At 39.5% G+C, this 27398-nt stretch overlaps 2 protein-coding genes across 5 annotated transcripts in view; both read left to right on the forward strand.

Annotated features, from left to right (window-relative positions):
• Positions 1-477: 477 nt before the first annotated feature.
• LOC140923203 (exportin-T-like) lies at positions 478-12297 on the forward strand. Of its 2 annotated transcripts, XM_073373283.1 has the most exons (10): positions 480-778; positions 914-996; positions 4673-4729; positions 5196-5265; positions 5652-5741; positions 6289-6417; positions 6999-7082; positions 7163-8616; positions 9200-9259; positions 11884-12297. In XM_073373283.1, exons 1-8 carry the CDS (start codon positions 719-721, stop codon positions 7274-7276), a joined length of 687 nt encoding a protein of 228 aa, XP_073229384.1. In that variant the 5' UTR covers positions 480-718; the 3' UTR covers positions 7277-8616; positions 9200-9259; positions 11884-12297. The 2 variants fall into 2 exon arrangements, with proteins under 2 accessions (XP_073229385.1, XP_073229384.1); XM_073373284.1 differs by lacking the exon at positions 6289-6417 and having other exon boundaries at positions 478-778.
• A 2746-nt stretch (positions 12298-15043) lies between these two features.
• Positions 15044-27398, forward strand: part of LOC140923198 (uncharacterized) — a 23363-nt gene continuing 11008 nt past the window's right edge. The window contains exons 1-6 of one of the 3 annotated variants that reach the window (XM_073373273.1): positions 15044-15180; positions 15277-15353; positions 17944-18024; positions 21535-21611; positions 24653-24733; positions 26485-26544. The gene's annotated coding sequence lies outside the window, so the exon portion shown is untranslated. Of the gene's footprint in view, positions 15181-15276; positions 15354-17943; positions 18025-21534; positions 21612-24407; positions 24557-24652; positions 24734-26484; positions 26545-27398 lie in introns of those variants that run through there. The other 2 variants (XM_073373275.1, XM_073373274.1) reach the window with 2 other exon arrangements.

Below are 27398 nucleotides of genomic sequence, written 5' to 3' on the forward strand. Positions count from 1 at the left end.
TACCAGTAATATAAGTGCTACAGTTTGCGAGCACAATCTATCAAAGCCAAGAGAGAATATCTCATTCTCTCTTGTCAAAGCCTACTCCTGATAAGATGAAATTTTAAGAAGACACAAGAATACAGTCGACTCTCTCTTAAGTTAACGGACACCTCTACTGAGACGGACACCTCTGTAAAACGGACACTTAGAGTTGGTCCCTGCCTTTCTTTACTCCCTTTATTTGACTCTCTATAAGACGGACACCTCTCTAAGACGGACACTTAGTGCTGGTTCCAAAGGTGTCCGTCTTAGAGAGAGTTGACTGTATAACAAAATATGCAAAGTCGAAAAAACTAAAGAACTATAAACACTTTTATAATTTTCTCAGTCTTCTCCAGCATGAGGCCCATGTAGCCTGGGTATGAGAAAAAGGAGCATCTTCGGTACTCATACCTTGGCTCCTACCAGATGAAGGTCACAATGATGCAACGTGGTCCTCCATGTGGAAACTTGGAAGTTGTACGAACGTTCGTGTTTTGGTACGAATAGTAGTGAAAATGTAACTTCTCAGTTGTTTTTTCGCCTATTTGAAAGCCTATGGGAATTTTATTAAATTATTAATGTTCTTGACCTCGTAAACACTGCCTTTTTTCACTCCGGTGAGGAGAAAATCGCGTTTCTTTTAGCTCCATGTGCAATGTGAAGTCGACGACGACCATTTTTTGGATGCGTTTTCATGGCCGATAATTTGCTACAAGGGCTTCAGGCGGCCGCAAATGCGACATCACAGGCAGGGGTGAGTTTCTTGCTAACCATTTTTCTTCTGAACTGTTCGGTTGGCGTTCGAACATCATATAGCAATGCAATCGTGTACAGATTATATATTGTCATTAACATTATTCTTATTAATTTTTTTGGCCAATAACGATAGGCCCTGCAATATTTTGAACAGCTAAAGAATTCCCCAGACGGCTGGAAGCTATGTGGTGATGCCCTAATTCGAAATCTTTACAGGTAATTGAAACTTGATAATAAAGTTAATTGTCTTACTGTGGTATTAAGTCGTTAACGTTTTGGACCTCATTGAGCATTATTTCAGAACTTGATTAAAAAGATGCATTGTTTGATATAATTTATATTGAGTTTATGTTATCATTCATAATTCATATGCAACTATATAGTACATTATCTTTCATTCAAAATATTTTCTCTATTTCTGATTGACCAAATTTGGATAGTCTGGAACCAGCTCCGCAGTCAGCGAAAAGGGGAAAAAACAGGGTCAAAAAGGAAAAAGCAGTGGCCTGGAGGGGGGAGGGGAGGAGATGTAGCAGAGCCTAAAGACATGCCTTTGATGCTGCCATTCTGTGATGCCATTCTGGTGGCAAATGTCTTCATATTGACAGATTCGCGGTACTGTGGACAGTATCACACTCTTTCAATATCATGCTCATACAATTCAAGAAAAGATTTTAAAAGATGAATGAGGGTGGATTGGCGGCAGCAACGCATTTCTTCAGGCTCTACCTTTCTCCTCTCCAGACTTTCTCTTGGCCCGCTTTGCTTTGCTATAGCAAAGACCCCACTATACAGCCTGCAACCAACAATTTTTTTGGTACCATGGCACTTCGTTATAGTGGGGTTCCATCAAAATCCTGCAAACAAGCTAGGGCTTGCGGGAAATGAACAATTAAGGCAAGCGGGATTTCAATTTGACTTGCTGAATGCTCCCAATCTTCTTGCGGCCCTGACACCTAAAAACAACAGCAAACAGACTGCTTATCTTGCCGGCTACACAGGCTAATGTAACTAGACATGCAGGGCTCGAATTTAAAAAAATCCTCAGGTCTCCTTTTGGCAAACAACTGGAGAAATATAGTCGCCAGATGCCAATTTTTAGTCTCCAGTTTTTATAATGTAAATCACGCAGCTCAGGGCTTGTGATATTTCGCATGGTTGCGAAGCCGTGAAATTGAGGTAAATCTGCGAAATTCACAAAAGCAAGCAAAACACTGCGAAATTCGGTAGAAATCTTATGAGATACATGTCTGTACAACTTATTTGAAATTTATCTCAGCAAATTTATCTTGAAACTTTGTCACTGAAACATGCAAACGACGTCCCAAAACTACCAGGCATAGATTATGTTGCGAAAAACTGGGCACTAGCCATGACGTTAAAGGCTTTGCCATTGGTTCATTTCTGGAGCATATTGTTGTTGAAAGAGCAAAATAATGATGACCTCTGTTTGAAAAACGTTAAAAAGGCTGGTCTGATCAGCCAATCGATTTCTAGTGAATTTTCCCTGAAAATAACCACAAAATCGGCCGTTTTTTCCAATTGTTTTTAGGCGAAGTTTGCCCCGAAAACTGCTGCGAAATTGGCCGATTTTTCTGGGAATTTGTCCCTAAAAATCCCACAAAATTTGACTTTTTTTCCGCGACCTATCAGAAGCCCTGTATAGAATGGCACGATCCATCAGATTTGAAAATATCAACGATAGAAGTTGGCATAAATTTGGAGGTAAACTGGCTTTGTTTATGCGATTTGGCACATTTTTTATGATGAAAGCAAAGTAAGATAATATGAAATGTTTGTTTTAACTTTAGTCTTTTAATTTAAATCTAAAGCATAGAAAAATCTGGTTGCCTCTTTCTGGTGATTAAACCAAAACGTTTAGTCTCCAAGGAGAAAATGTTAGTTGCATTGGCGACCTTATCACTCGCAATTTCGAGCCCTGACATGTCATAAAGTTATTATAGTGGGGTTTCACTGTACCTGCAAAAAGGCAAGACATCAACATCCCACAAACAAGCCAGGGCTGGGGTGAAAACAAGAATGAGGGCAAGTGGGATTTCAATTTGACTTGCGGAATGCTCCTAATCTTCTTGTGGCTTCGATCAAAACGAAAAACAACAGCAATAACCTGCTTGTCTTGCCAGCTACAAAGGCTAATCAGCTATGTAGCTAGACATGCCATAAAGTATGTTGCAGTTATTGAAAAAGTTAATTATTTGAAAAAACTTTGTTTGTTTTTACCTATGTATATAAATACCCAGTTAGCACAGTTTAGACTCTGGACAGTACACTCCTCTTAAGTAGACAGCTCTTCTTTCAGCTTATATCAGTTTTTTTCACGTACCTGCCAGTTACGCTTCAAAACACCACTTGAATTTTATGCTTGTGTCTGAATTACGGCATTGTCTGAGCAACTATATGAAACAGTTTTTTTTTTTGGTATCCCGGTATTTATTCATTACGGAAATGCACCCATTGATTATTGACGATCATAAAAAATGACATAGAGTTTCTATCAAGAAATCCCCTGTGTATATCCTTTTCCTGATTATTGTTCTTGCTAGGAATACCACAAAATAATTTAAGAATAAAACTCCACGCAACTAACAATACTTCAGTCTATCTGTCTAAATTTAATCAAAATAAGCACATGTCATTTAAACCCTTTAAAATTGATTCCAACACTTAAAATAATGGTAACATACCAGTTTGTATTGTTTCTGCATTATTTCTGGAAAGTGTGAGAATTGTCAATCACTATACAGTTCATAAGAGACCGAAAATGGCTTTATGGGTACCCCACTATTCACATTGGGTTGTTCCAGAAAAAATCCACACCCCCCCGACGGATGGGATTCTGGAAATTCTCGCGGGAGGGGGGGTCGAAGACTCCGGAAATCCAGGCGGGAGGGGGGGTTGACCTTAAAAAAGTCTTCTGCAGGGGTCATTTCGACCAATAGTTGATACAAATCAAACGTTTAGTTCGATGACACTTAAGCGCTTTCAGACCCTGAAAATAGTCAAAATGTTTTGTTCATATATTTCTCACCTGACATAAATGAGAATCTAAGTTGCTTTACAGGTCCTTTTATAGCAGAAAACGCGAACAAGATACTAAAGAACGGGCCTGAAGGAACTCGTCGCAACGTTGTTGTCACGAAGAGCGTCAAACGCCTGACACATTTCTACTCGTACCCAGAGCCCGCGCGCGAAGAGCGAAGAGTGATTTTTATAAGCTAAGAAATTATGTAAACACTCGTTCAGGTGTCGTTCGCATTTTTGTTCTTTGCTCCTTTCGTTTTTAGTTCCACGCGATAGAATTCTTAGTTTAATATAAGCTGAAGCTTTAGAAATTAAAACAAAAACATTTAGACGTGTTTGCGTGTATTTTCCATTAAAAATAAATTAAATTTAAGCGTTTTATTTTTTCCCGGAAATCCAGGCGGGAGGGGGGGGTCTTCCACCTTGGAAATCCAGTTGGGAGGGGGGGTCTTGTGCTTCAGGAAATCCAGGTGAGAGGGGGGGTTAAAAAAGGACCCCATCCGTTGGGGGGGTGTGGATTTTTTCTGGAATAACCCATTTCACATTTATCAATGGATGCCAAACTGCAATGTTGTAGCTGAGTAAGCTCCCATCAGCTGCAAATGATATGACCCATTCACCTCTAGTGGCTGCAGACGAGAACCATTCTTGTAAGTGATTAGCTTCAGTTATGGACACATTTCTCTCATCTCAAGGGTGCCACTCACATGAGCATCTATTCTAGTACATGTACGTAGCTCCAGTATCACATCAACTGGCTTGTGTATGGGTGTGATATGAGAACATTTCATCTGCCTTTAGCCTCCCAAGCAGACATTCTTATTGGTTTCTTTTTTTGTTGTTGTTTTAGTGATGAAAGTGTCAAGTTCTTTTGCTTTCAAGTATTAGAGCATCATATAAAAACAAGGTAAAATTAAACATTGATAATTTCTCATTATAATGATTAATAATAAATTTTACATAATTATTATAATGTGGCATCCATTTTAAAATTAATCTTCCTTCCATGGAAAAATCAAAAGGTTTTATTCTGTTGGTTGATCTGCCATTTTAAAGTTTTGTCTGCCAAATTATTCTGAATAACTCTTATTAAAAGATGTTATCTGAAAATTTAATTTTTAAATATTTACTCACTTGGCTCACTTGGTATGATATTATGTAGGCTATTATGATGAAAAACATTCAACTAGAGACAACTGGGTTTAATTGTTTTCTTACCAGGAATAACTTACAAACATTTGATCTTTAGCTGTATTCAGTGTAAACATGCTTCAGTCTCCTGTACTGTACAAGACATCTTGGATGATCTTGTCTAAGTGTGTGATCCTGCCCAAAAAATGGCTATTTTTTTTTATTTTTTATTTTGTGCACAGACATGTGTCATCAAATCTTGTAGATCAACAAGCACTCAGAGAGATTCTTTTGACCTGGCTACGAAATCAGGTACACTAGGCTAATTTACTCTACAGTAGAATCCCAAGGAACATTTTCTCTTTTTTTGCCCCTCACCCTAGATTGCAATGTCTGTCTTTAGGTGAAAAAGGATGTCTTGCTAATACCTTTGACATATTATTATGGGCTAGACTCTCTGTCTGTCTTTCATCAAAATTGAAACAACTTGTTTTATGTCAAAAGGTAGAGCAAAATTGTCAAACTTTGTTTTTTATAGTTGTGCAAAGATACCTAAAAGTGGACATAAGTGCATTGGTTTGCAAAGCCATGACAGTCTTACTAGCACCTTTGTTCTTTGAATTCTTATACCTACACTGTAGTGGTAATTGTAACATTTTCACTGTGATTTTTCATTGACCCTTGATGTAACTTTTCAGTGTTGTACCGAGTCAGATAACAAGAATTTCTTGAAGAACAAGGCAGCACAAGTCTTTAGCTTGATCTTTGTCTGTGATTATCCTGAGAAGGTTAGCTGATTTATTGTTATTTTAAGTGTAATGAGCGCGAATACTGATACCCGAAATTGTAACTTGCGCTCAGATTTCATTCAGTGTGAGAGAACTTCATTTAATTTCCTGCCTCTTTCACAAGCTCAGCCAGCAAGAAAAACATTTTTTTTGCATTTAAGGCTATTGATAATCAGGTAACAACTGCGACTCTTGATGAAAGTGGGTGTCCATGATGACCAGGGTCTTGCACTTTTGTCACAGTCAGCCCTTAGACAGTGTTATGCCCTCATGGCTGGTAAACTCGCGCCTTCCAGCCATGAGCCCCTACACCAATGGAACCAGGCACCTGTGGGAAGGGTTGGGGGAAAGGCACAATCCAAAGGCTGAACAAAGCGAGTAATCACCTTGAAAGCATTGCACTAAGCACATGGAGCTGATGTTAGCAAAGGTGACTACGCTTGGGCCACCACACTGACTGCTAAGCAACAACACACAATGGCCCTCCTAGTTATTAACTGCGTTAAATGTTGTTTCACTTCATGTTACATTTCTCTTCTCCCTGTAGTGGCCGCTGTTTTTCTCAGACCTCCTCCAGTGCTTGCAATATGGAGCATTAGCAGTGGATATGTATCTTAGGATTTTGAAGGCAATTGATGAGGAAGTGGTTGATAGAGATGTGATAAGGAGTCAACAGGTTAATTTTGTGAATTGTTTTAAAAACTGTAATGCTACAATTTCCATTGGTGAAAATATATCTCCAACAGAGAGGGGTACAATCAAACAGAAATTGATAACCTATTCAATCTATATAATATTGTACTACCTGACATCTCATACAAGCAGCTTACAGCCACTGAAGCTGAACCCATTTTAGTGGGTGTCTGTAAAGCGCGTTTGGACTGTACCTAAAATTTTTATTTGCCTAATATAAAAGCTTGTTAAAGTTTGTCATTCAAGTTGTTTTTGTTGTGACAAAGTCCACCATGCCACCCACATGAAGTTGTCGGTGCTAATATGATTCGAAACATGCTGTGTAAAGGGCTACGCTGTAGATGTGTGAAATTGCTCCTTATGAAAATCAAAATCCTTTGGAGTTTAAACACTGCTTCTAGAATCTTGCTTGTCACGTCTTGAAACTTGTGTAAAGACTCAACGATTTGATTTAAGTCTGCCAACTTTTGTGGAGTTTCCGTTATTTGTACTTGTACAAGTATGTAAAACCATTTGCTGATCAATCAGTTTAGAAGCTGAATAAAATTTTTTCTCCATGAACAGGAAGCAGAGAGGAACACAAAAATTAAAGATCACATCAGGGATACGTGTGTCACAGAGCTCGTTGACTCTTGGTTTCAGATTCTGGTAGGTGGGAATCTTGTATTTTGGTACAACAATGAGGTTGAGGTTTCGCTGACTGTTTTTTTATTATGTTTTGTATGCAGAAAACATATGAAAATAGTGTGTCATCAATAACATGCCTTTGCCTGGACATTATTGGAGCATATATTGAATGGATTGATATTGGCCTGATTGCAAATGACAGGTTTATCAGGTAATGTTCATTGTAAAAGGGGCAGAGTAAAGTTAATGCCGACTGTGGACTGACTGTAGACTACGCAGAATAATATTTTTAGGGTTAGAAAACAATGGGACTTTTGGTGAAAGAATGAAAGATGGTAAAATTTGAATGTACACCCTGTGGTATAATTTATGGCCTCCCTCTCCATGAGTTCTGCGTAGGTCAAGTGGATAGAGCATCCTCCCGGTGTATCTAAGTAAGAGATTATTGATTTGCTAGCACAATTTCAAACTGTGTTCTTAAGCAAGACAATACTTCAGAGAGACTGAGAGTTGTATTGTCAGGAAACAGAAAATGTCAGATTCAAGTTTAGAATTTCTCAAAATTGAAAACGTGCAGCTAAAAACAAGACATAACTAATGTGAAGCTACTAAGTTTGTGGTAGAATTAGTAAACAGTAAATTGCGCAACAAAGTTAAGGGAAAACTTGGTCACATGGTATGAATTTCACGTTTGCTGTAAACATAACTCTAAATCTTTCTACAATCCTGGACAAATATGCTTGGGACAGTACTGCAATATTCATGTTTTTCTGTCATTTCTCGGTTCCCTCTTAAAACAGTGCCATCCTTTTCAAAATCTTCTTGCAGTTCTCCCCCCACCCCACCCTATACAAAGTAGAAAGTCGGTAAAAATTCAGGATAGTCGATACATACGTCCAACATGGGTGAGGGAGGGTTGGGCCTGTGTGAATTGGAAAACGTCCCTGAGAAATGCAGAAGTGTTCCAAGACTTTTGGTAGAATATCAGAAACTTTGCTCACCAATTATGGAAAGGTACTAAACTCTGTAATTTATCTACATTACATTTTTATTAAAACTATTTTTTTGGTATTAATGGCCTCGTTTAATAAAACACTTTAAAAAAGTCAAACTTCTGTAGAGCTGATACCCCCAACCGAAACAATCTAGAAAGAGCTCAAAAAGAGATGCAGTTTTTTTAGTTTGTTGTTATAATTCAGCACTGAATACGAGAAAGGTCGTAACAGGTTTTTTTCGTGTTCCAGTTACTCTTATAATTATGCCAAGCATGACCAATACTTGTTTAAGTGAAAGCGTAGGCTAGAAAGATTTTCCTGGTGATCGCTTTGCAAATGTGTAGCAAATTAGAATGCTGAGTTTACAGTAGTGCGAGGGCCGGCATAACTTATCTTAGAGAAGCCCCTAACATTCTTTTCTGTGGTGTTCCGCTTTTTAAGAGCATTATCGAGGAGCACCTTCTGTTGAATCGAGTGGCTGATGCCTGTATCAACTTGTTTGCTATGACGGCTTTGATTTCCAGAGCAGCGCGATCCATAAACCAAGTGCCAGCCATGAGGTGAGTGATAGGTAGCGTATTTAAATAAATGTAAGGAAGATCCTCGCATTTAAACTCGCCGCACTAGCCTGCGTAGCAGGTGTTCAAAAGGGAAGGGAAAGAGGATTTGGGGTTTCTGAGAAGTGGTTTCGAGCCCAAATTCTCTTTACCTTCCCTTTCGGATGCCAGCCACACAGGCTAAACTCGCTGACTTGTGCATTTGTGAAAAAATAAAAGCCTGAAAAAATTCAGATTCGAACCAGGATTCCGGATTCGGGATTCGGGAGCCGGGACTCGAACCCTAACCTAGTGAGGCCTTTATTTAATGAGTATTGACACAGGCAATCGAGGAATATCACTGGAAATTAAGCTTAAAATGAGTGACAATGTTGTTGTGGAAGTAATTGCGGCTATTTTCTTTTTGCGGTAACTGACTTTACGTCAACCCTCTCACCCTCAACCTTCCCAGCAAAAAATGTTTAAAAAAGCTCGATACCGTGTTAACGGTAAGAGCTATTTTTGGTGGCCTTCGCAAAATAGATTTACCAGAGGATTTTGAATTTATTTATCAACTGTCATTTTTTTCAATATGTTTTCCTTACAGATACAATATGCACTAACAAGTGCAACGTGAACAATGCTCTCTTCAAAGAAGTCAGATCAGGTTAGAAGCTGCATTATTTTTTATTGGGCAGGGTGTAGCTATCTTAATATACTGTAAGCGCTCTATTGTAGCACAAACTTTGTTACTTGGGTGCCAGTCTTCATAGTTCATAGTGTCCTGCCAACCATTAGGCTCACAGGGAAAAATAACCGATTCCCATTTTTGGATATTTTTCGGTATTTAAAGAATACCCACAAAAATCCCAAATTTGGAAGAGTGAGACAAGTCCCAATCTGGGAACTTGGTTGGGAATTCCCTGGTTGGGACTTGTCTCACTTTGCCAAATTTGGGATTTTTATGAGTATTCTTTAAATACCCAAAAATATCCAAAAATGGGAATCCGTTATTTTTTCCTGTGCGCTATGTTCACATTATACTAGATAGCTTTTCCTGCCGACACAAAAATCTATCCAGTATTATATGAAAACCAATCCGATATATGACCCTCCAATTTCAAAATTGGCACGGCGCACCTTTCACTCCATTACAAAGATGGCGCCGAAATCACCGTTCTCAGACGTGAACAGAAGCCCCATCCAGCAGGAGTTTCGTGACGGCGCAACATATTATCTGCTACACAGTTGCTTTTAGTGTTGTCATGCAACGCTCCTCCCGTGACAACACTAAACACGGCTGTGGCTGTATAGCAGACTAAACAGATATTGGGTATAGTGTGAACATAGCCTCAGTCTCACACATTGGTGAGTGGTGTTGCATGACGATATTAGTCTGCTATAAAGGCCGTTCTTAGTGTTGTCATGCAACACTCCTCCTGTCACAACACTAAACACGGCTGTGGCTGTATAGCAGACTAAACAGATGTTGGGTGTAGTGTGAACATAGCCTCAGTCTCACACATTGGTGAGTGGTGTTGCATGACGATATTAGTCTGCTACACAGCTGTTTTTAGTGTCGTCACGCAACACTCCTCCGGTCAGAACACTAAACACGGATGTGGCTGTATAGCAGACTAAACAGATATTGGGTATAGTGTGAACATAGCCTCAGTCTCACACTTTGGTGAGGGGTGTTGTGTGATGATATTAGTCTGCTACACAGCCGTTTTTAGTGTCGTCACGCAACACTCCTCCCGTCACAACACTAAACACGGCTGTGGCTGTATAGCAGACTAAACAGATATTGGGTATAGTGTGAACACAGCCTTAGTCGCACATAGTGGTGAGGGGCGTTGCGTGACGAGACAAAACGGCTACATTGCTAGATCAACACAACACTTAGTATCTGACAATAATTTAATACCTCTCAACTCAAGCGCGTTTTCCGTTTGAAAAGGAATGTGTCACGTGCTGCCTGCCATGCGCAAACCTTCCTAGCTCCCAAACAAACCTTACTCACACTTGACCAGGTCACGTGGTTTGAACCTACAAAAATCCATGTGCCGATCGAGCCGGACAAAAAAAATTGCCACTCTCATTACTAAACCTAATTGATAATTTGTTTTAGTATTCACCAAATCAGTGGATAGCAACTTTCACGCGTTCTGATTGGCTCCAGTAACTCGGAAAATCCTTTGACATTCACTGTTTTTGGACGAAATTCAAAATGGCTTCCCGTTTCGCAACAGTTTCGAAAGATAAAATGTTAGCGATAAATGAAGCAGCTGCACCAACAAATACCTAGAATAAGACAAAATTGAGCTTGTCGGTGTTTACTGGCTGGTAGAAAAAAAATTTCTGACTGAATTTGCAACAAAATCATAAAAAATGATTCCTGAAACACTGTCAATTGAAACGTAAACAAACTCTGGCTAAGTGACGTCGTTTGTTTACAAAAAGTTCCTTTTTGATTTTTTTCCAACTGATTTGGTAAATACTAAAACAACTATCCCCCTCAGGGTCGGTTCATAGCGCTGGATATATACCTCGACGCTTCGCGTGTCAGTATATATGCACCACTATTCACCTCCCCTTCGGGGGATAGTTGTATATTATTTTTGACATTTCAGAAATGGCAAAAAAGTCGTAATCCCCGTCCAGCAACAGTTTAAATTATTCTGACTCTGCGGGATGTAAAAGACACACCAGGGGCGTAACAAATTTCTGGCATTGACCCCCCCCCCCCCGGCCCTCCCCTCCCCGTGATCTTGGGTGGGCAATCCGTAGGAAAAGATCTTCATTCAGGGATAAACCCTCGGATTCTCCCACAGTGTGATGAAGCAGCTACCTACAAACATACATGGGATATGAGTTTTTTAGGTTTACCTCGGTGTATGTAGCCTGGGAATGCAGTTGTATTTCTGGTCGTCCCTTTTCTCCATCCGGAAGTAAGAAAAGCGACGACCAGAAATACGTCTGCGTTGACAGGCTACATACAGCGAAGTAAACCTAAAAAACTCATATCCCCTGTATGTTTGTAGGCAGCTGCTTCATCACCCTGAGGGAGAATCCGAAGGTTTATCCCTGAATGAAGATCTTTTCCTACGGATTGCCCACCCAAGATCACGAGATCACCAAGATTTCTTTGCCTCGCACCTTTTTTTTTTTTCGGTTCTACTGTTTTGACGTCTTTGTTTTCTTTGTTTTACGTTACTCGTGAGTTTTACAGGTTCTTACACCGCGGGTGAGCCAGTTTTTTTTAGGAGTTTTGGTTTGTTTCATCTTTAGGTTCAAAAAGGAATGGAGATGATCATTTAAAGAAAATTGCCACAGATGTTTTCCATAACGGAGGGTGCGTAGCACCGCACACACCTAACGTCTAAAACTAATTTATTTTCATGTTTTAAATTATTGCACATGAAACTGTATATAATTATTTATCATGTAATGTCTGTTAGTGCACGATGTATTTTAATGTGTATAGACAGGGGCCCATGGGCTTCTGGGATAGTACATTCTGTTGACAGCTTTTGCTTTGTATTTCTTTTCTTGAATAATGTGATACAAGGAAACTTTAACGTTTATACCATTGTTCCGAGTCTAAATTTAACTTCTTTTCCTAGTAAGTGAAAAGAAGGCTGAAGGCTGTAAGAGTAATCACGTATTGAATAAAATACGTCAGGCATATACAGTTTTAACGAGTGATGTGCAAATAATTGTTTTTCGTCTGCTAGGGTAATGCGAAGTAGATGCGTTGAATGTGAGCTCGACGCTGTAGTGAAGCCTGGGCGTTTTTAGTTGTTTGATTTCATACTACTTTTCTGGTCCCAGGATTATTGATTTCCTTTTTATTGGGCTGCCTGTGGCAAACCCACAGGGCGACGCTCAATCAAGGAATGAGAAGCAACATTCTTCCATGGTCTTCCATCTTAAGTCGAAAAAAGACAAAATGGCGGGCTGATCTCCCAGTAGGCATTGCGTGTCCCTTTCCCCCTACAGTAGATCTGATTTTTAAGGGAAGGGGATGGGCCATTTGATATAAAAGGCTTTCAAACTGCTATGCTTACACCAAAAAGGGAGGAAAAAGGATGACATCGTAGTAAACCCATCGAAACTTTTTGCCTAAAGTCGCCCTACAAGTAAACAAATTTAACTTGTTAATGGGATTAGAAAACAAAGGCAACCGGTAACCGGACATGAAAAGTCTTTGGCACTTAGGGTAGCCTCTGACTCCCTTTCGAAATTCTTTTCTCCAAGTAAACCCCTTCCTATGTTGAAATTTGTAGCTTCTGTTTTCATCGCTGCCGCTGCTTAAACGAGAAAATTAAAAACCTGCAAAGTATTCGAGAATCTTCACCCTGGACCGTGGTGCAGCTACTTCCACTGGTGACCAAAAAATTAAAATCATGTCAGGAGCACCCAATGGGAGTATAGTTCAAAACTACTTAAACACATAGCATTGTTAAACGTATTTTAGTATTTAAACGGTAGATATAGGGATAAAATCCTCGAAAAATTTTCCATCTGTTCGGATTTCCTAACTGACAGTCTGGTGATCCGAAAATTATAGGGATCAAAACTTTTTCGAAAATTTCAGCCAGAAAAAAAATGCTCCCGAAAATTCTAGGTGACCTTTTTAGGGCAAAAAACCCGTTAAAAATGGGCAATTATACCATCTTTTAGATGTTCAAAAATCGTAGGAGGGGCAGGCAAGCAAGGAATTTTACAACAAATGTTCCGAACAAATTCTAGGTCTCAAATCGTCTTTCAAACAGACATTTTCCGAAAATTGACGTTGGGTGCCCCTGAACATCTTGCCCCTCTCTAGGTATACATTGTAGGGAGGTGGCCGTTATTGCCAAATCAAAGATGACTTGAGATCCCCAGGCGAACAAAACTACATCCGAGAGGGGAGGGGTGGCCTCAAAGTCTTCCTTTCCTTACTCTTAGGCTCTGTAGCTACCCCTACGCCAGATTCTTGCTCCCTTTTAACACTGAACGAAAAAAAAGATATGGTCTATTTGGACGACGGCGTCGTTTGATCCCAGGAATTGCGGGACCCGCTGGACCAACCAAACATTACCTTTTCAAAGCATGTTACGCCACGTAAAAAGGATAAAACCCTTTTGCACCGGTGAAATATTTCCTTTTCTTAAGTTCAAGCAGAAGTATTAACTTGCTCCCCCATCCCTCCCCCCCCCCAACCTGGGGAAGAGACCCAGGGTATTTGACTTGCTAATGTACGCGGAACGGCGGGAATTTGACAACAGTGACCGCCATTTGGGTGTATAACTTGATGGCATCTGGGATTCGAAGAGGATTGAAACAAATGGTCTCAATCATGGTAAACTATTTTTGGTGCTATTAAAGTGTAATACCTTGATAAAAAATAATTATGGCGGGTATGGAATATTGGGAAGCTTGAGTTTGTTTCTGTTTCTCCTATTTTCCTTGTTGCTGTTGCCAAGCAAGTCCCAGGGGTAGGGTATATGACAGGAAATCTGCAACAAAAAAGTCCATTATAGAGTCAACTCTCGCCTTGGGGACACCCCGCTATAACGGACACTCCGGTAATACGGACAACAGCTAAATCCCAGGGAAAAATAAATTATAATATACAAACGTTTGACTGAAAAAAACTCCCGCTATTACGAACTCTCGCTAATGAGGACACTAACTCGAGGTCCCTACAGTGTCCACTATAAAGGGAGGTGACTGTACTTCCAAAAAACTCCCACACACACTCATACAGTGTGAGCCACGTCAGAGGGTCAATCACAAGGCATATCAGTATCCAGCAGTTTTCGGAGAAAAACGGGAAGTATCAGACCAACTTCCTCTGCGGAACGTTCCATCAGTCGTCTACGTAAGCCCGGGGGGGGGGGAGGGGGCGACATAGTGATTTCGTTTTTAGTTATCACGTTTCCATTTTTGTTTTTAACTTTTTGATTTTCGCTTCGCCATTTTGGAAAAAAGGAAAAGTGAAAAATAAAAACGAAATCACTTTGTGACCCCCTGGGCTTCCGCAGTCTACATCACCTAATTAGAGATTTTTTTACAGCTTTTTGTTATTTTGTTCAGAGATACTGTTGTTAACTGTATATTAGACTTCACGCCTCGTATGCTGTATAAATTTTCATGGTTGCCTGCATTTTGGGAGCTATTTCTGTAAGCACTTACGCCACTTTTGTTGACGTTACACGTTGCTTGATCAAAGTGAAATCATAGTTAGTAAAGAAGACTGGTTAGGAATTAAACCCAGCAAACATCAAAGTTGAAAACAATGGTGCTGTAGGTTATGTTGGAAGCTCCCTGACCGTGCACAATCCTTTGGTTTTTGTTCACAGATTGTGACTGAATAATTAATGCAATGTTTCTATTGGTTAGTAAGTTTAAAATGATAGGAATGTTCTTGAACGTTGTGCATGGTCAGATCCAAAATAGTTAACAAAAACCTATAACAAAAGGTTCCCCAACCATTCCACTTTTTTAATTAATTATGGTGAAACTGAAAGTTAAATGAAGGGAAAAATCCCTCATACAAGATTCATCTTTTACTTGGTAAAAGTTTTGATTGACGCTCAGGTTAGTTTTGTGCAGGTCCTGTTCTTTTATTTGTGAAGGAAAATTCAACTGACTTTTTTAAATAAACTTGTCTTACAAAGTATCATTTCCTCGTAGACCCTTTTGTCGTCACGAATCAAGGACCCACTGCTGTAGTCTTGCGAACTATCAAGATTCGGGAATTTACAGCTGAGGTATGCATTTAATACGTTAGCTTCAGTTACACCTCGATTGATTAAGAAATGCCTTTGGCTTTAATAGCTGGGATCTTTTCTGACGAGCTTTAGATCAGTCGAATTCGGCACGATCGTTTATATTTCGAGATGGCAAGGCACAAATTTCGTCAGCTATCGTACTCTGATCGAAGAAAAATCAAAACGCTATGGTAGCGTACACTTCAGCGTCGTGGTTGTGGATTTATTGTGAATGCGGAGGAATAGGAAGAAACGATATTTTTCTGGATACCCTTCCGTACAAATACCCTTACTTTTCTCCTTTTCTGTAACAGACGAAATCTTAACTTTTTCACCGGAAATCTGCTACAGTCTCAGTCAAAATTGTTGGGACACTTTGCCATTTACAAAGGGAGTTTGCATTAGATACTTAAGAATCTCATACCTCTGTGATTGCTGTAATCTGTTAATTCTAAACGAGTTAGTTATCCGTGTGTGATCATTTGAGTCGGTTAACTGCAAAGCAGTTCCCTTCGATCGTACCTTTCGCTTATTTATGGTCTAAAAGTTTCGTCTACCATATGCGATCATCTCACATAAGCGACAGTCGTCGGTAGATATAGAAGAATTCCGTATGCTTTAAATGGTAGTTTTAATCCTTACGTAACTACAAACAAGGAATTGCACATACTGACAATGGAAATTCAGCGTTTCCGAAGAATGAGGTTCTTAAAATCTAGGTTCTATAATGAAATTTGTAGCTTCTGTCTTTATCGCTGTCGCTACTTAAACCGGAAAATTAAAAACCTGCAAAGTATTCTAGAATCTTTATGCTTCATCTTCCGTTGGAAATTGGTGACCAAAACATTTAAACACCTTGCTTCAGCAAACGAACGGAGTGGCTTGTACTTTTTGGTTCTTTGCTGCGAAGCCTTTGCCGGAGAAAATTATAACAGTCGAACTTCCATGTGCGATCATCTCACATAAGCGACAGTCTATCCAAAACTTGTAGTACCACCTTTTAAGAAGATAGTTAAATATTTTTCTTTGTTTTAAACCGATCCCGTAAGCAATAGCTTGATAATTATAGGGTCGAAGCCCCTCTCTAGGAATCCGTTGTAGGGACGTGGACGCAATTGCCAAATCAAAGATGACTTGGGATCCCTAGGCAAGCAAAAGTACATAAGAGAAAGGAGGGGTGGCCGTAAAGTTTTCCTTTCCTTGCATGCTCTTAAGCACTGTAGCCACCCCTAAACCAGATTCTTGCTCCCTTTATCGCTAAACGAGAAAAAAAATTATGATCCATTTGGGCGACGTTGTCGTTTGATTACAGGAATTGTTTACAACAGGACCCGCTGGATCAACCATTACTTCTTTAAAGAATGTTACGCCACGTAAAAACGTTATAACCCTTCCGCGCCATTAAAAAATTTATTTTCTTCAGTTTTTTAAGACTTTAATGTCGATTGTGGTCAAACAGAAGTATTAACTTGCTCCCCCATCCCCAACCTGGTGAACCCAGGGTATTTGATGATGATGTGCGCGGAAAGGACTGAGGGAATCTGATAACAGTGAGTGCCATTGGGGTGTAGAACTTGATGGCATATAGGATTAGAAGAAGACTGAAACAAATTGTCTCAATTTCATGTTAAACTATTTTTGGTGTTGTTAAAGTGTAATACCTTGATAAAATTATGGCGGGTATGGAAAATTGGGAAACTTGTGTTTTTTTCTGTTTCTCCTATTCCCCTTGCTGTTACCAAGCAAGTGGAAGGGGTCGGGTATATGGCAGCACATCTGCAACAAAAAAGTCCATTTTACTTCCAAAAACTCACACACGCAGTCATACAGTGTGAGCCACGTTAGAGGGTCAATCACAAGGCATATCAGTATCCAGCAGTTTTCGGAGAAAACCAGGAAGAATCAGATCAACTTCATCTGCGGAAGGTTCCATCATTCTACAGCACCTGCTTTAAGATGTTTTTTTTTTTAAACCGCTTTTTGTTATTTTGTTCAGAGATACTGTTGATAACTGTATATAAGACGTCACGCCTCGTATGCTGTATAAATTTTCATGGCTACCTGCATTTTGGGAGCTATTTCTGGAAGCACTTACGTCACTTTTGTTGACGTTACACCTAACTTGATCAAAGTGAAACCATATTTAGTAAAGGAGACTGGTCAGGAAACCAGGCAAACATCAAAGTTGAAAATAATGGTGCTGTAGGTTATGTTGGAAGCTCCCTGACCGTGCACAATCCTTTGGTTTTTGTTCACAGATTGTGACTGAATAAATTAGTGCAATGTTTCTATTGGTCAAAAACTTCAGAGTGATAGGAATGTTCTTGAACGTTGTGCATGGTCAGGTTTAAAATAGCTAACAAAAACCTATAACAAAGGGTTTCCCAGCCATTCCACTTTAATTAACTATGGTGAAACTGAAAGCTAAATGAAGGGAAAAATCCCTCATACAAGATTCATCTTTCACTTAGTAAAAGTTTTGATTGACGCTCAGGTTAGTTTTCTGCAGGTCCCGTTAATTCATTTGTGAAGGAAAATTCAATATACTTTTATACACAAACTTGTCTTACAAGGTATCGTTTCCTCGTAGATCCTTTAATCCGTTGTCACGAATCAAGGGCCCACTGCTGTAGTCTTGCGAACTATCAAGATTCGGGAATTTACAGCTGAGGTATATATGCATTTAATACGTTAGCTTCAGTTACACCTCCATTGATTAAGAAATGCCTTTGGCTTTAATCGCTGGGATCTCTTCTGACGAGCTTTAGATCAGTCGAATTCGGCACGATGGTTTATATTTCGAGAAGGCAAGACACAATTTTCATCACCTATCGTACCATGATCGAAGAAAAATCAAAACGCTGTGGAAGCGTACACTTCCGCGTCGAGGTTGTGGTTTAATTGTGAATGCGAAGGAATAGTAGTAAGAAATGATATTTTTGCAGATACCCTTCAGTACAAATACCCTTACTTTTCTCCTTTTGTGTAACAGACGAAATCTAAACTTTTTCACAGGATTTCTGCTACAGTCTCAGTCAAAATTGTTGGGACACTTTGCCATTTGCAAAGGGAGTTTGCATTAGATACTTAAGAATCTCATACCTCTGATTGTTGTAATTTGTTAATTCTACGCGTGTTAGTTATCCTTGTGTGATCATTTGAGTCGGTTAACCGCTAAACAGTTCCCTTCGATCGTCCCTTTTCCCTTATTTATGCTCTTAAAGTTTCGTCGTTGGTTATTTAATATTTCTTATTACAAACGATTTGTTTAGAAGGATTCCGTATGCTTTGAATGCTAGTTTTAATCCTTACGTAACAACAAACAAGGAACTGCACATACGGACAATGGAAATGTAGCGTTGTCAAAGAATGAGGTTCTTAAAATCTAGGTTCTATAATGAAATTTGTAGCTTCTGTCTTTGTCGCTGTTGCTGCTTAAACAGGGGCACCCAACGTCAATTTTCGGAAAATATCTGTTCGGAAGGCGATTTGAGATCTAGAATTTTCGGAACATTTGCTGTAAAATGTCTTGCTTGCCTGCCTCTCCTAGGATTTTCGAATATCTAAAAAATGGTATAATTGCCCATTTTTAACGGATTTTTAGCCTAAAAAGTTCGCCTAGAATTTTCGGGGGCCTTTTTCTGGCTGAAATTTTCGAACAGGTAAGTTTTGATTCCTATAATTTTCGGATCACTAGACTTTCAGCTAGGAAATCCGAACAGATGTAAAATTTTTAGGGGATAAAAATATGCCTTTATCTACCGTTTATACTAAAATAGGTTTAACAATGCTATGTTTAAGTGGTTTTGAACTATATTCTCGTTGGGTGCCCCTGCTTAAACCGGAAAATTAAAAACCTGCAAAATATTCGAGAATCTTTGTGCTTCAACTTCCGTTGGAAAATTGGTGACCAAAACATTTAAACATCTTGCCTCAGCAAACGAACGGAGTGGCTTGTACTTTTTGGTTCTTTGCTGCGAAGCCTTTACTGGAGAAAATTATAACAGTCGAACTTCCATGTGTGATCATCTCACATAAGCCACAGTCTATCCAAAACTCGTAGTACCACCTTTTAAGAGGATACTTGAATATTTTCCGCTGTTTTAAACCGATCCCGTAAGCAATAGCTTGATAATTATAGGGTCGAAGCCCCTCTCTAGGTATCCGTTGTAGGGACGTGGACGCAATTGCCAAATCAAAGATGACTTGGGATCCATCCCTAGGCAAGCAAAAGTACATAAGAGAAAGGGGGGGGGGAGATGGCCTTAAAGTCTTCCTTTCTTACGCACTGTAGCCACCACTAAACCAGATTCTTGCTTCCTTTAACACTGAACGAGAAAAAAAAATGATCCATTTGGGCGACGGCGTCCTTTGATTACAGGAATTGTTTACAGCGGGACCCGCTGGACCAACGATTACTTTTTTAAGTAATGATCCAGGTAAGAAGGGAAGCAATTTCTTTTGTTGTGGCGCAATACGTTTCCCTCACATAGAAATGTTTTCCTTTTTACGCAGAGAATGCATAAATCTACAAAAAGGCTGTTTACGAAAGAAAATGTATTTAAACTCCACTTTTAAAGGGTGTATTTTTGTGTTAAAACATTTCGACCAATCACAAGAGTTGCAAACAATGGCCAAGAAATGTTCACAATTTTACATGATCCGCACATACGATTTCTGTGTTACTTAGACTCAGACGAAATTTTGTTATTAGGAAGTTGGATAGAAAAAAGGGATTAATATACATGCTGCTTTGCGAAGATTTCGTAAAATTTGATGTTTAAACCAATCAGAACCTTAGTAGAGACAATAGTAAAGTTAGCACCTTTTTGCATTCCGACGTGTTCACTGCGTTTTGGTCCTTTCCTTCTTATCTGGACCATTACTTAAAGCATGTTAGGCCACGTAAAAAAGTTAAAACCCTTCCGCGCCGTTAGAAAATTTTATTTCCATCAGTTCTTTAAGACTTTAATGTCGACTGTGGCCAAACAGAAGTATTAGCTTGCTTCCCCACCACCCCTCCATGTACGCGGAAAGGCGGGAATTTGACAACAGTGACTGCTATTGGGGTGTCAAACCTAAAGGCATCTGAGATTCGAAGAGGATTGAAACAAATGGTCTCAATCATATTAAACTATTTTTGGTGTTATTAAAGTGTAATACCTTGATAAAAATTAATTATGGCGGGTATGGAAAATTGGGAAACTTGTGTTTGTTTCTGTTTCTCCTATTTTCCTTGTTGCTGTTACCAAGCAAGGCCCAGGGGTAGGGTATATGGCAGCACATCTGCTACAAAAAAATCCATTTTAGTGTCAACTATCGCCTTGGTGACACCCCGCTATAACGGACACCCCGGTAATACGGACAACAGCTAAATCCCAGACAAAAATAAATTATAATTTACAGACGTTTGACTGAAATCAACTCCCGCTATTACGGACTCTGGCTAATGAGGACACTAACTCGAGGTCCCTACACTGTCCGCTATAAAGGGAGTTTACTGTACTTTTCGACTTTCCCATTTTTGTTTTTAACTTTTTGATTTTCACTTCGCCCTTTTGGAAAAATAAAAACGAAATCACTATGTGGCCCCCCTGGGCTTCCGTAGTCTACATCATCTGTTTAAAGATCTTTTTCATAGCTTTTTGTCATTTTGTTCAGAGCTACTGTTGACAACTGTATATTAGATTTCACGCCTCGTATGCTGTATAAATCTTCATGGTTGCCTGCATTTTGGGAGCTATTTCTGGAAGCACCGTCACTTTTGTTGACGTTACACGTAGCTTGATCAAAGTGAAACCAAAGTTAGTAGAGGAGACTGGTTGAAAACCATGGTTCTGTAGGTTTTGTTGGAAGTTCCCTGACCGTGCACAATCCTTTGGTTTTTGTTCACAGATTAATTGTGACTGAATAAATTAATGCAATGTTTCTATTGGTCAGTAAGTTTAAAATGATAGGAATGCTATTAAACGTTGTGCATGGTCAGGTCCAAAATAGCTAACAAAAACCTGTAAGCCAAAGTGAAGGGAAAAATCCCTCACACAAGATTCATCTTTCACTTGGTAAAAGCTTTGATTGACGCTAGGGTTAGTTTTGTGCAGGTCCCGTTATTTCATTTGTGAAGGAAAATTTAATTGACTTTTTACATAAACTTGTCTTACAAAGTATCATTTCCTCGTAGATCCTTTCGTCGTCACGAATCAAGGACTCACTGCTGTAGTCTTGCGAACTATCAAGTTTCGGGAATTTACAGCTGAGGTATGCATCTAATACGTTAGCTTCAGTTACACCTCTGTTGATTAAGAAATGCCTTTGTCTTTAATCGCTGGGATCTCTTCTGACGAGCTTTAGATCAGTCGAATTCGGCAGGATCGTTTATATTTTGAGATGGCTAGACACAATTTTCATCAGCTATCGTACTCTGATCGAAAAAAAATCAAAACGCTATGGGAGCGTACACTTCGGCGTCGTGGTTGTGGATTAATTGTGAATGCGGAGGAATAGTAAGAAATGATATTTTTCCGGATACCCTTCCGTTCAAATACCCTAAGTTTTCTCATTTTCTGTAACAGACGAAATCTTAACTTTTTCACCGGAAGTCTGCAACGCTCTCAGTCAAAATCCCTGTGCAAATGGCAAAGTGTCCCAACAAGTTTGCATTAGATACTTAAGAATCTCATACCTCTGTGATTGCTGTAATTTGTTAATTCTACGCGTGTTAGTTATCCGTGTGTGATCATTTGAGTCGGTTAACCGCAAAACAGTTCCCTTCGATCGTCCCTTTCGCTTATTTATGGTCTAAAAGTTTCGTCGTCGGTAATTTAATATTTCTTATTACAAACGATTATTTTGTTTAGAAGAATTCCGTAGTTTTAATCCTTACGTAACAAAAAACAAGAAACTGCACATACGGACAATGGAAATCAGGGGCACCCAACGACTGTTTTCTGTAAAATATCTGTTCGGAGAAGCAAATATTGCCTAGAATTTTCTATTACTTGAGGACCGCTAAAAAGTTCTAGATGACTGTTGCATTCATGTACAATTTTCGAAGCTTTTCCAATAAATCCGCTACAAGTTTAATTTTTCACATTTTACTCCCCAGGTTGGCTATTTTTCGTAGTAAAAAGGAAACCTAAAATTTTCGGATTCAAAAATGCGATGTAGAGAAGAATTAGAAAAATTCTCACTTTCGTAAAACGTTAAATTGCATCTAAAATTTTCGGGAAAGTAATACTGGAGCCCTAATAATTTCGAACAGACTCAAATTGCCCTAGGATGACCGAACAGATACAAATTTTATAGCGCCGCTTATAATGCATTTCTGGAGATCTAAAGGTTCTCTGGATAGCCTAAAAAGTGTTTTAAATGTGTGAAGGAGGAAACCGTCGTTGGGTGCCCCTGGGAAATCCAGCGTTGTGAAAGAATGAGGTTCTTAAAATCTAGGTTGTACAATGAAATTTGTAGCTTCTGTCTTTCTCGCTGGCGCTGCTTAAACCGGAAAATTAAAAACCTGCAAAGTATTCGAGAATCTTTATGCTTTAACTTCCGTTGGAAATTGGTGACCAAAACATTTGAACATCTTGCCTCAGCAAACGAACGGGGTGGCTTGTACTGTTTGGTTCTTTGCTGCGAAGCCTTTGCTGGAGAAAATTATATAACAGTCGAACTTCCATGTGCGATCATCTCACATAAGCGACAGTCTATCCAAAACTCGTAGTACCGCCTTTTAGGAAGATAGTTGAATATTTTCCGTTGTTTTAAACCAATCCCGTAAGCAATAGCTTAAAAATTATAGGGTCGAAGCCCCTCTCTAGGTATCCGTTGTAGGGACGCGGACGCAATTGTTAAATCAAAGATGACTTGGGATCCCCAGGCAAGCAAAAGTACATAAGTGAAAGGAGGGGTGGCCTTTAAGTCTTCCTTTCCTTGCATGCTCTTAAGCACTGTAGCCACCCCTAAACCAGATTCTTTCTCTCTTTAACACTGGACGAGAAAAAAAATTAAGATCCATTTGGGCCACGTTGTCGTTTGATTACAGGAATTGTTTACAACGGAACCCGCCTGATCAACCATTACTTCTTGAAGCATGTTACGCCACGTAAAAAGGTTATAACCCTTCCGCGCCATTAGAAAATTTATTTTCTTCAGTTTTTTAAGACTTTAATGTCGATTGTTGTCAAACAGAAGTATTAACTTGCTCCCCCATCCCCAACCTGGTGAACCCAGGGTATTTGATGATGATGTGCGCGGAAAGGACTGAGGGAATCTGATAACAGTGAGTGCCATTGGGGTGTAGAACTTGATGGCATATAGGATTAGAAGAAGACTGAAACAAATTGTCTCAATTTCATGTTAAACTATTTTTGGTGTTGTTAAAGTGTAATACCTTGATAAAATTATGGCGGGTATGGAAAATTGGGAAGCTTGTGTTTTTTTCTGTTTCTCCTATTTCCCTTGCTGTTACCAAGCAAGTGGAAGGGGTCGGATATATGGCAGCACATCTGCAACAAAAAAGTCCATTTTACTTCCAAAAAAACTCCCACACACACTCATACAGTGTGAGCCACGTCAGAGGGTCGATCATAAGGCATATCAGTATTCAGCAGTTTTCGGAGAAAACCAGGATCTGCGGAAAGTTCCATCAGTCTACAGCACCTGTTTTAAGATGTTTTTTTAAAGCTTTTTGTTATTTTGTTCAGAGATACTGTTGATAACTGTATATTAGATTTCACACCTCGTATGCTGTATAAATTTTCATGCTTGCCTGCATTTTGGGAGCTATTTCTGGAAGCACTTACGTCACTTTTGTTGACGTTACACGTAGCTTGATCAAAATGAAACCATAGTTAGGAGAGAAGACTGGTTAGGAAACCCGGCAAACATTAAAGTTGAAATTAACAGTGCTGTAGGTTATGTTGGAAGTTCCCTGACCGTGCACAATCCTTTTTTTTTGTTCACAGATTAATTGTGACGGAATAAATTAATGCAATGTTTCTATTGGTCAAAAACTTCAGCGTGATAGGAATGTTCTTGAACGTTGTGCATGGTCAGGTTTAAAATAGCTAACAAAAACCTATAACAAAGGGTTTCCCAGCCATTCCACTTTAATTAACTATGGTGAAAGTGAAAGCTAAATGAAGGGAAAAATCCCTCATACAAGATTCATCTTTCACTTGGTAAAAGTTTTGATTGACGCTCAGGTTAGTTTTGTGCAGGTCCCGTTATTTCATTTGAGAAGGAACATTCAACTGAATTTTTTACATAAACTTGTCTTACAAAGTATCATTTCCTCGTAGATCCTTTCGTCGTCAGGAATCAATTAAGGACCCACTGCTGTAGTCTTGCGAACTATCAAGTTTCGGGAATTTACAGCTGAGGTATGCATCTAATACGTTAGCTTCAGTTACACCTCTGTTGATTAAGAAATGCCTTTGTCTTTAATCGCTGGGATCTCTTCTGACGAGCTTTAGATCAGTCGAATTCGGTGCGATCGTTTATATTTCGAGATGGCAAGACACAATTTTCATCAGCTATCGTACTCTGATCGAAGAAAAATCAAAACGCTATGGGAGCGTACACTTCAACGTCGTGGTTGTGGATTAATTGTGAATGCGGAGGAATAGTAAGAAATGATATTTTTCCGGATACCCTTCCGTTCAGATACCCTTACTTTTCTTCTTTTCTGTAACAGACGAAATCTTAACTTTTTCACCGGAAGTCTGCTACAGTCTCGGTCAAAATTGTTGGCCCAACACTTTGCCATTTGCACATTTAGATTGCATTAGATAATAAAGAATCTCATACCTCTGTGATTGCTGTAATTTGTTAATTCTACTCGTGTTAGTTATCCGTGTGTGATCATTTGAGTCGTTTAACCGCTAAACAGTTCCCTTCGATCATCCCTTTTGCTTATTTATGTTCTAAAAGTTTCGTCGTCGGTTATTTAATATTCGGCTTATTACAAACGATTTGTTTCGGAAGAATTCCATATGCTTTGAATGGTAGTTTTAATCCTTGCGTAACAACAAACAAGGAACTGCACATACGGACAATGGAAATCCAGCCTTGTCAAAGGATGTGGTTCTTAAAATCTAGGTTCTTATACGCGGGATTTTACTGTATCGATATTGATCAAACAGAACCATCAATGAGTTCCCACCCTCGGGGGAGAAAAACTCCGAGCTGTTTGCTTACTGATGAGGACTGAAAGCGAGAATTTGTCCAAAGGAGTAAGGGATTGGAAGGAAGGAGGGGAGGAAGGGGTGGGTGATTTGATACCATGTCATTAGGAGAGAAAAACTCCGAGCTGTTTGCTTACTGATGAGGACTGAAAGCGGGAATTTGTCTAAAGGATTAAGGGATTGGAAGGAAGGAGGAGAGGGAGGGGTGGGTAATTTGATATCACGTTATTAGTGGAGGATTAAAAACGGCAAACTGCCTCAATCTCATGTAATGAATTCATATCACCTTGATAAAATTCTAGCGGATATATAAAGTTGGGAGGAGTTTGAGGAAAAACTATCTTTTGCAATATTACGAGTTAAATTTGTCATCAGTCCGGTCGTCAAGCAAGTCCCAGGGGTAGGGTATATTACAGCACATATGCGATGTCAATTGAAATTCCATTTTACTTCAAATCACACACAAAGTGACTGAGCCTCGTTAGAAGGTCACTCAATAATCACGAATCATATCCGGCAGTGCTCGGAGAAAAACAGGAAGTCTCAGACCAACTTCCTCAGTGGAAGATGCCATCAGTCTGCAGCATCTGTTATAAGATCTTCTTCTGACATTTTTGTTATTGTTTTCAGAGAAATATTAACAACAGAATATTAGATTTAATGTGTTCTCTCGTGTACTTCATTAGTTTTCAAATTTTCCTAGATGGCTGCATTTTGGGAGCTATTTCAGGAAGAACTTACGTCACTTTTGTTGACGTAATTCAGTTGATCAAATTCAAACAGAAAGCTTAATTATAAAGGAAGGTAAAATCCCATAGGTTCAACATTTTCTTGGTAGAGGGGTTGATTGTTGCTTCATGTAAGTTTTGTACAAGTGCCTGTTATTTGTGAAGGAGAATGCAATTGACTTTATCCGGCTTGTCTTACAAAATATGATTTACTCGTAGATCCTTTGGTGGTGACAAGTGGAACGAAGTATCAAGACTTTTTGGGAATTTATAACTGAGGTACGCATTGCATAGGCTGAAGTTGCACTTAAACTCCAAGGTTCCTTTACCTTAGAAATGCATTATAATTATACCGTTGTATACCTGCCACCTCTCACGCATTGTGCGTGAGTCTCACGACTGCGGACTAAAGACATCAATCTCGCGCATCAAGGACAATTCAGCTGACAATTTCTCATTTTTGACTGGCAAATTAGACGTGCATACATGGTTATCATCCCTCTCTGTATACAGTTGAACCTCCATTAAGTGGCCACCTATTAAGCAGCTCTGAATTGAGCGGCCACCTCTATTAAAGGGAGCTTATGCAAAGGCGTTTTTAAGCAACGCACGTCAACCGGAAGTGGATTTTTCACAGTACAAATTTTATATCGTCAAGTCATGTTAAGAGGGTAAAGGCCTCACTTCCGGTTGACGCCCGTGCTCACAAACGCCTTTGCTTAAGCTCCCTAAGCCTGTACGCAGACGTTTTATTTTTCTTTTCGAAAACATCGGAAAGCGCGTAGAGTGAAAAAGAAAAATGAAAAACGTCCGTCTATTTTCTTCTTCCCCTATCCCTACCCCCTTGCGCTAGCGGTCAATAAATCTCCTGCGATTCATATTTTTCATACCTGTGCACAGACCCCCCACCCCCACCCCCCTCCCCTCAGTAAAAAGCAGAGATCGAGCTCCTTCTCCGACTTTTATTGAGGAGAGGGGTGGGGTCTGTACACAGGCTATATTTTTTATCTTTGAAGAGAAAATAGAGGGTCTGTGAACAGGCTAAAAATAATCGTAGAAAAGAATGGGAAATTAAACCACTATTCACTATTGAGCGGCCACCTTTATTAAGCGATCGCGGCCATCTTTTTGCC

This window comes from Porites lutea, chromosome 13 (genome assembly GCF_958299795.1).
Source record: "Porites lutea chromosome 13, jaPorLute2.1, whole genome shotgun sequence".
NCBI classification, from domain to species: Eukaryota; Metazoa; Cnidaria; class Anthozoa; order Scleractinia; family Poritidae; genus Porites; species Porites lutea.

Bases quoted from the DNA above. Each gene is read 5' to 3' on its own strand.
- LOC140923203 (XM_073373283.1), top strand. From the start codon at position 719: ATGGCCGATAATTTGCTACAAGGGCTTCAGGCGGCCGCAAATGCGACA. The intron at 997-4,672 runs GTAATTGAAACT...TTGTTGTTTTAG, and splicing joins CTAATTCGAAATCTTTACAG to TGATGAAAGTGTCAAGTTCT. The intron at 6,418-6,998 runs GTTAATTTTGTG...CTCCATGAACAG, and splicing joins ATGTGATAAGGAGTCAACAG to GAAGCAGAGAGGAACACAAA.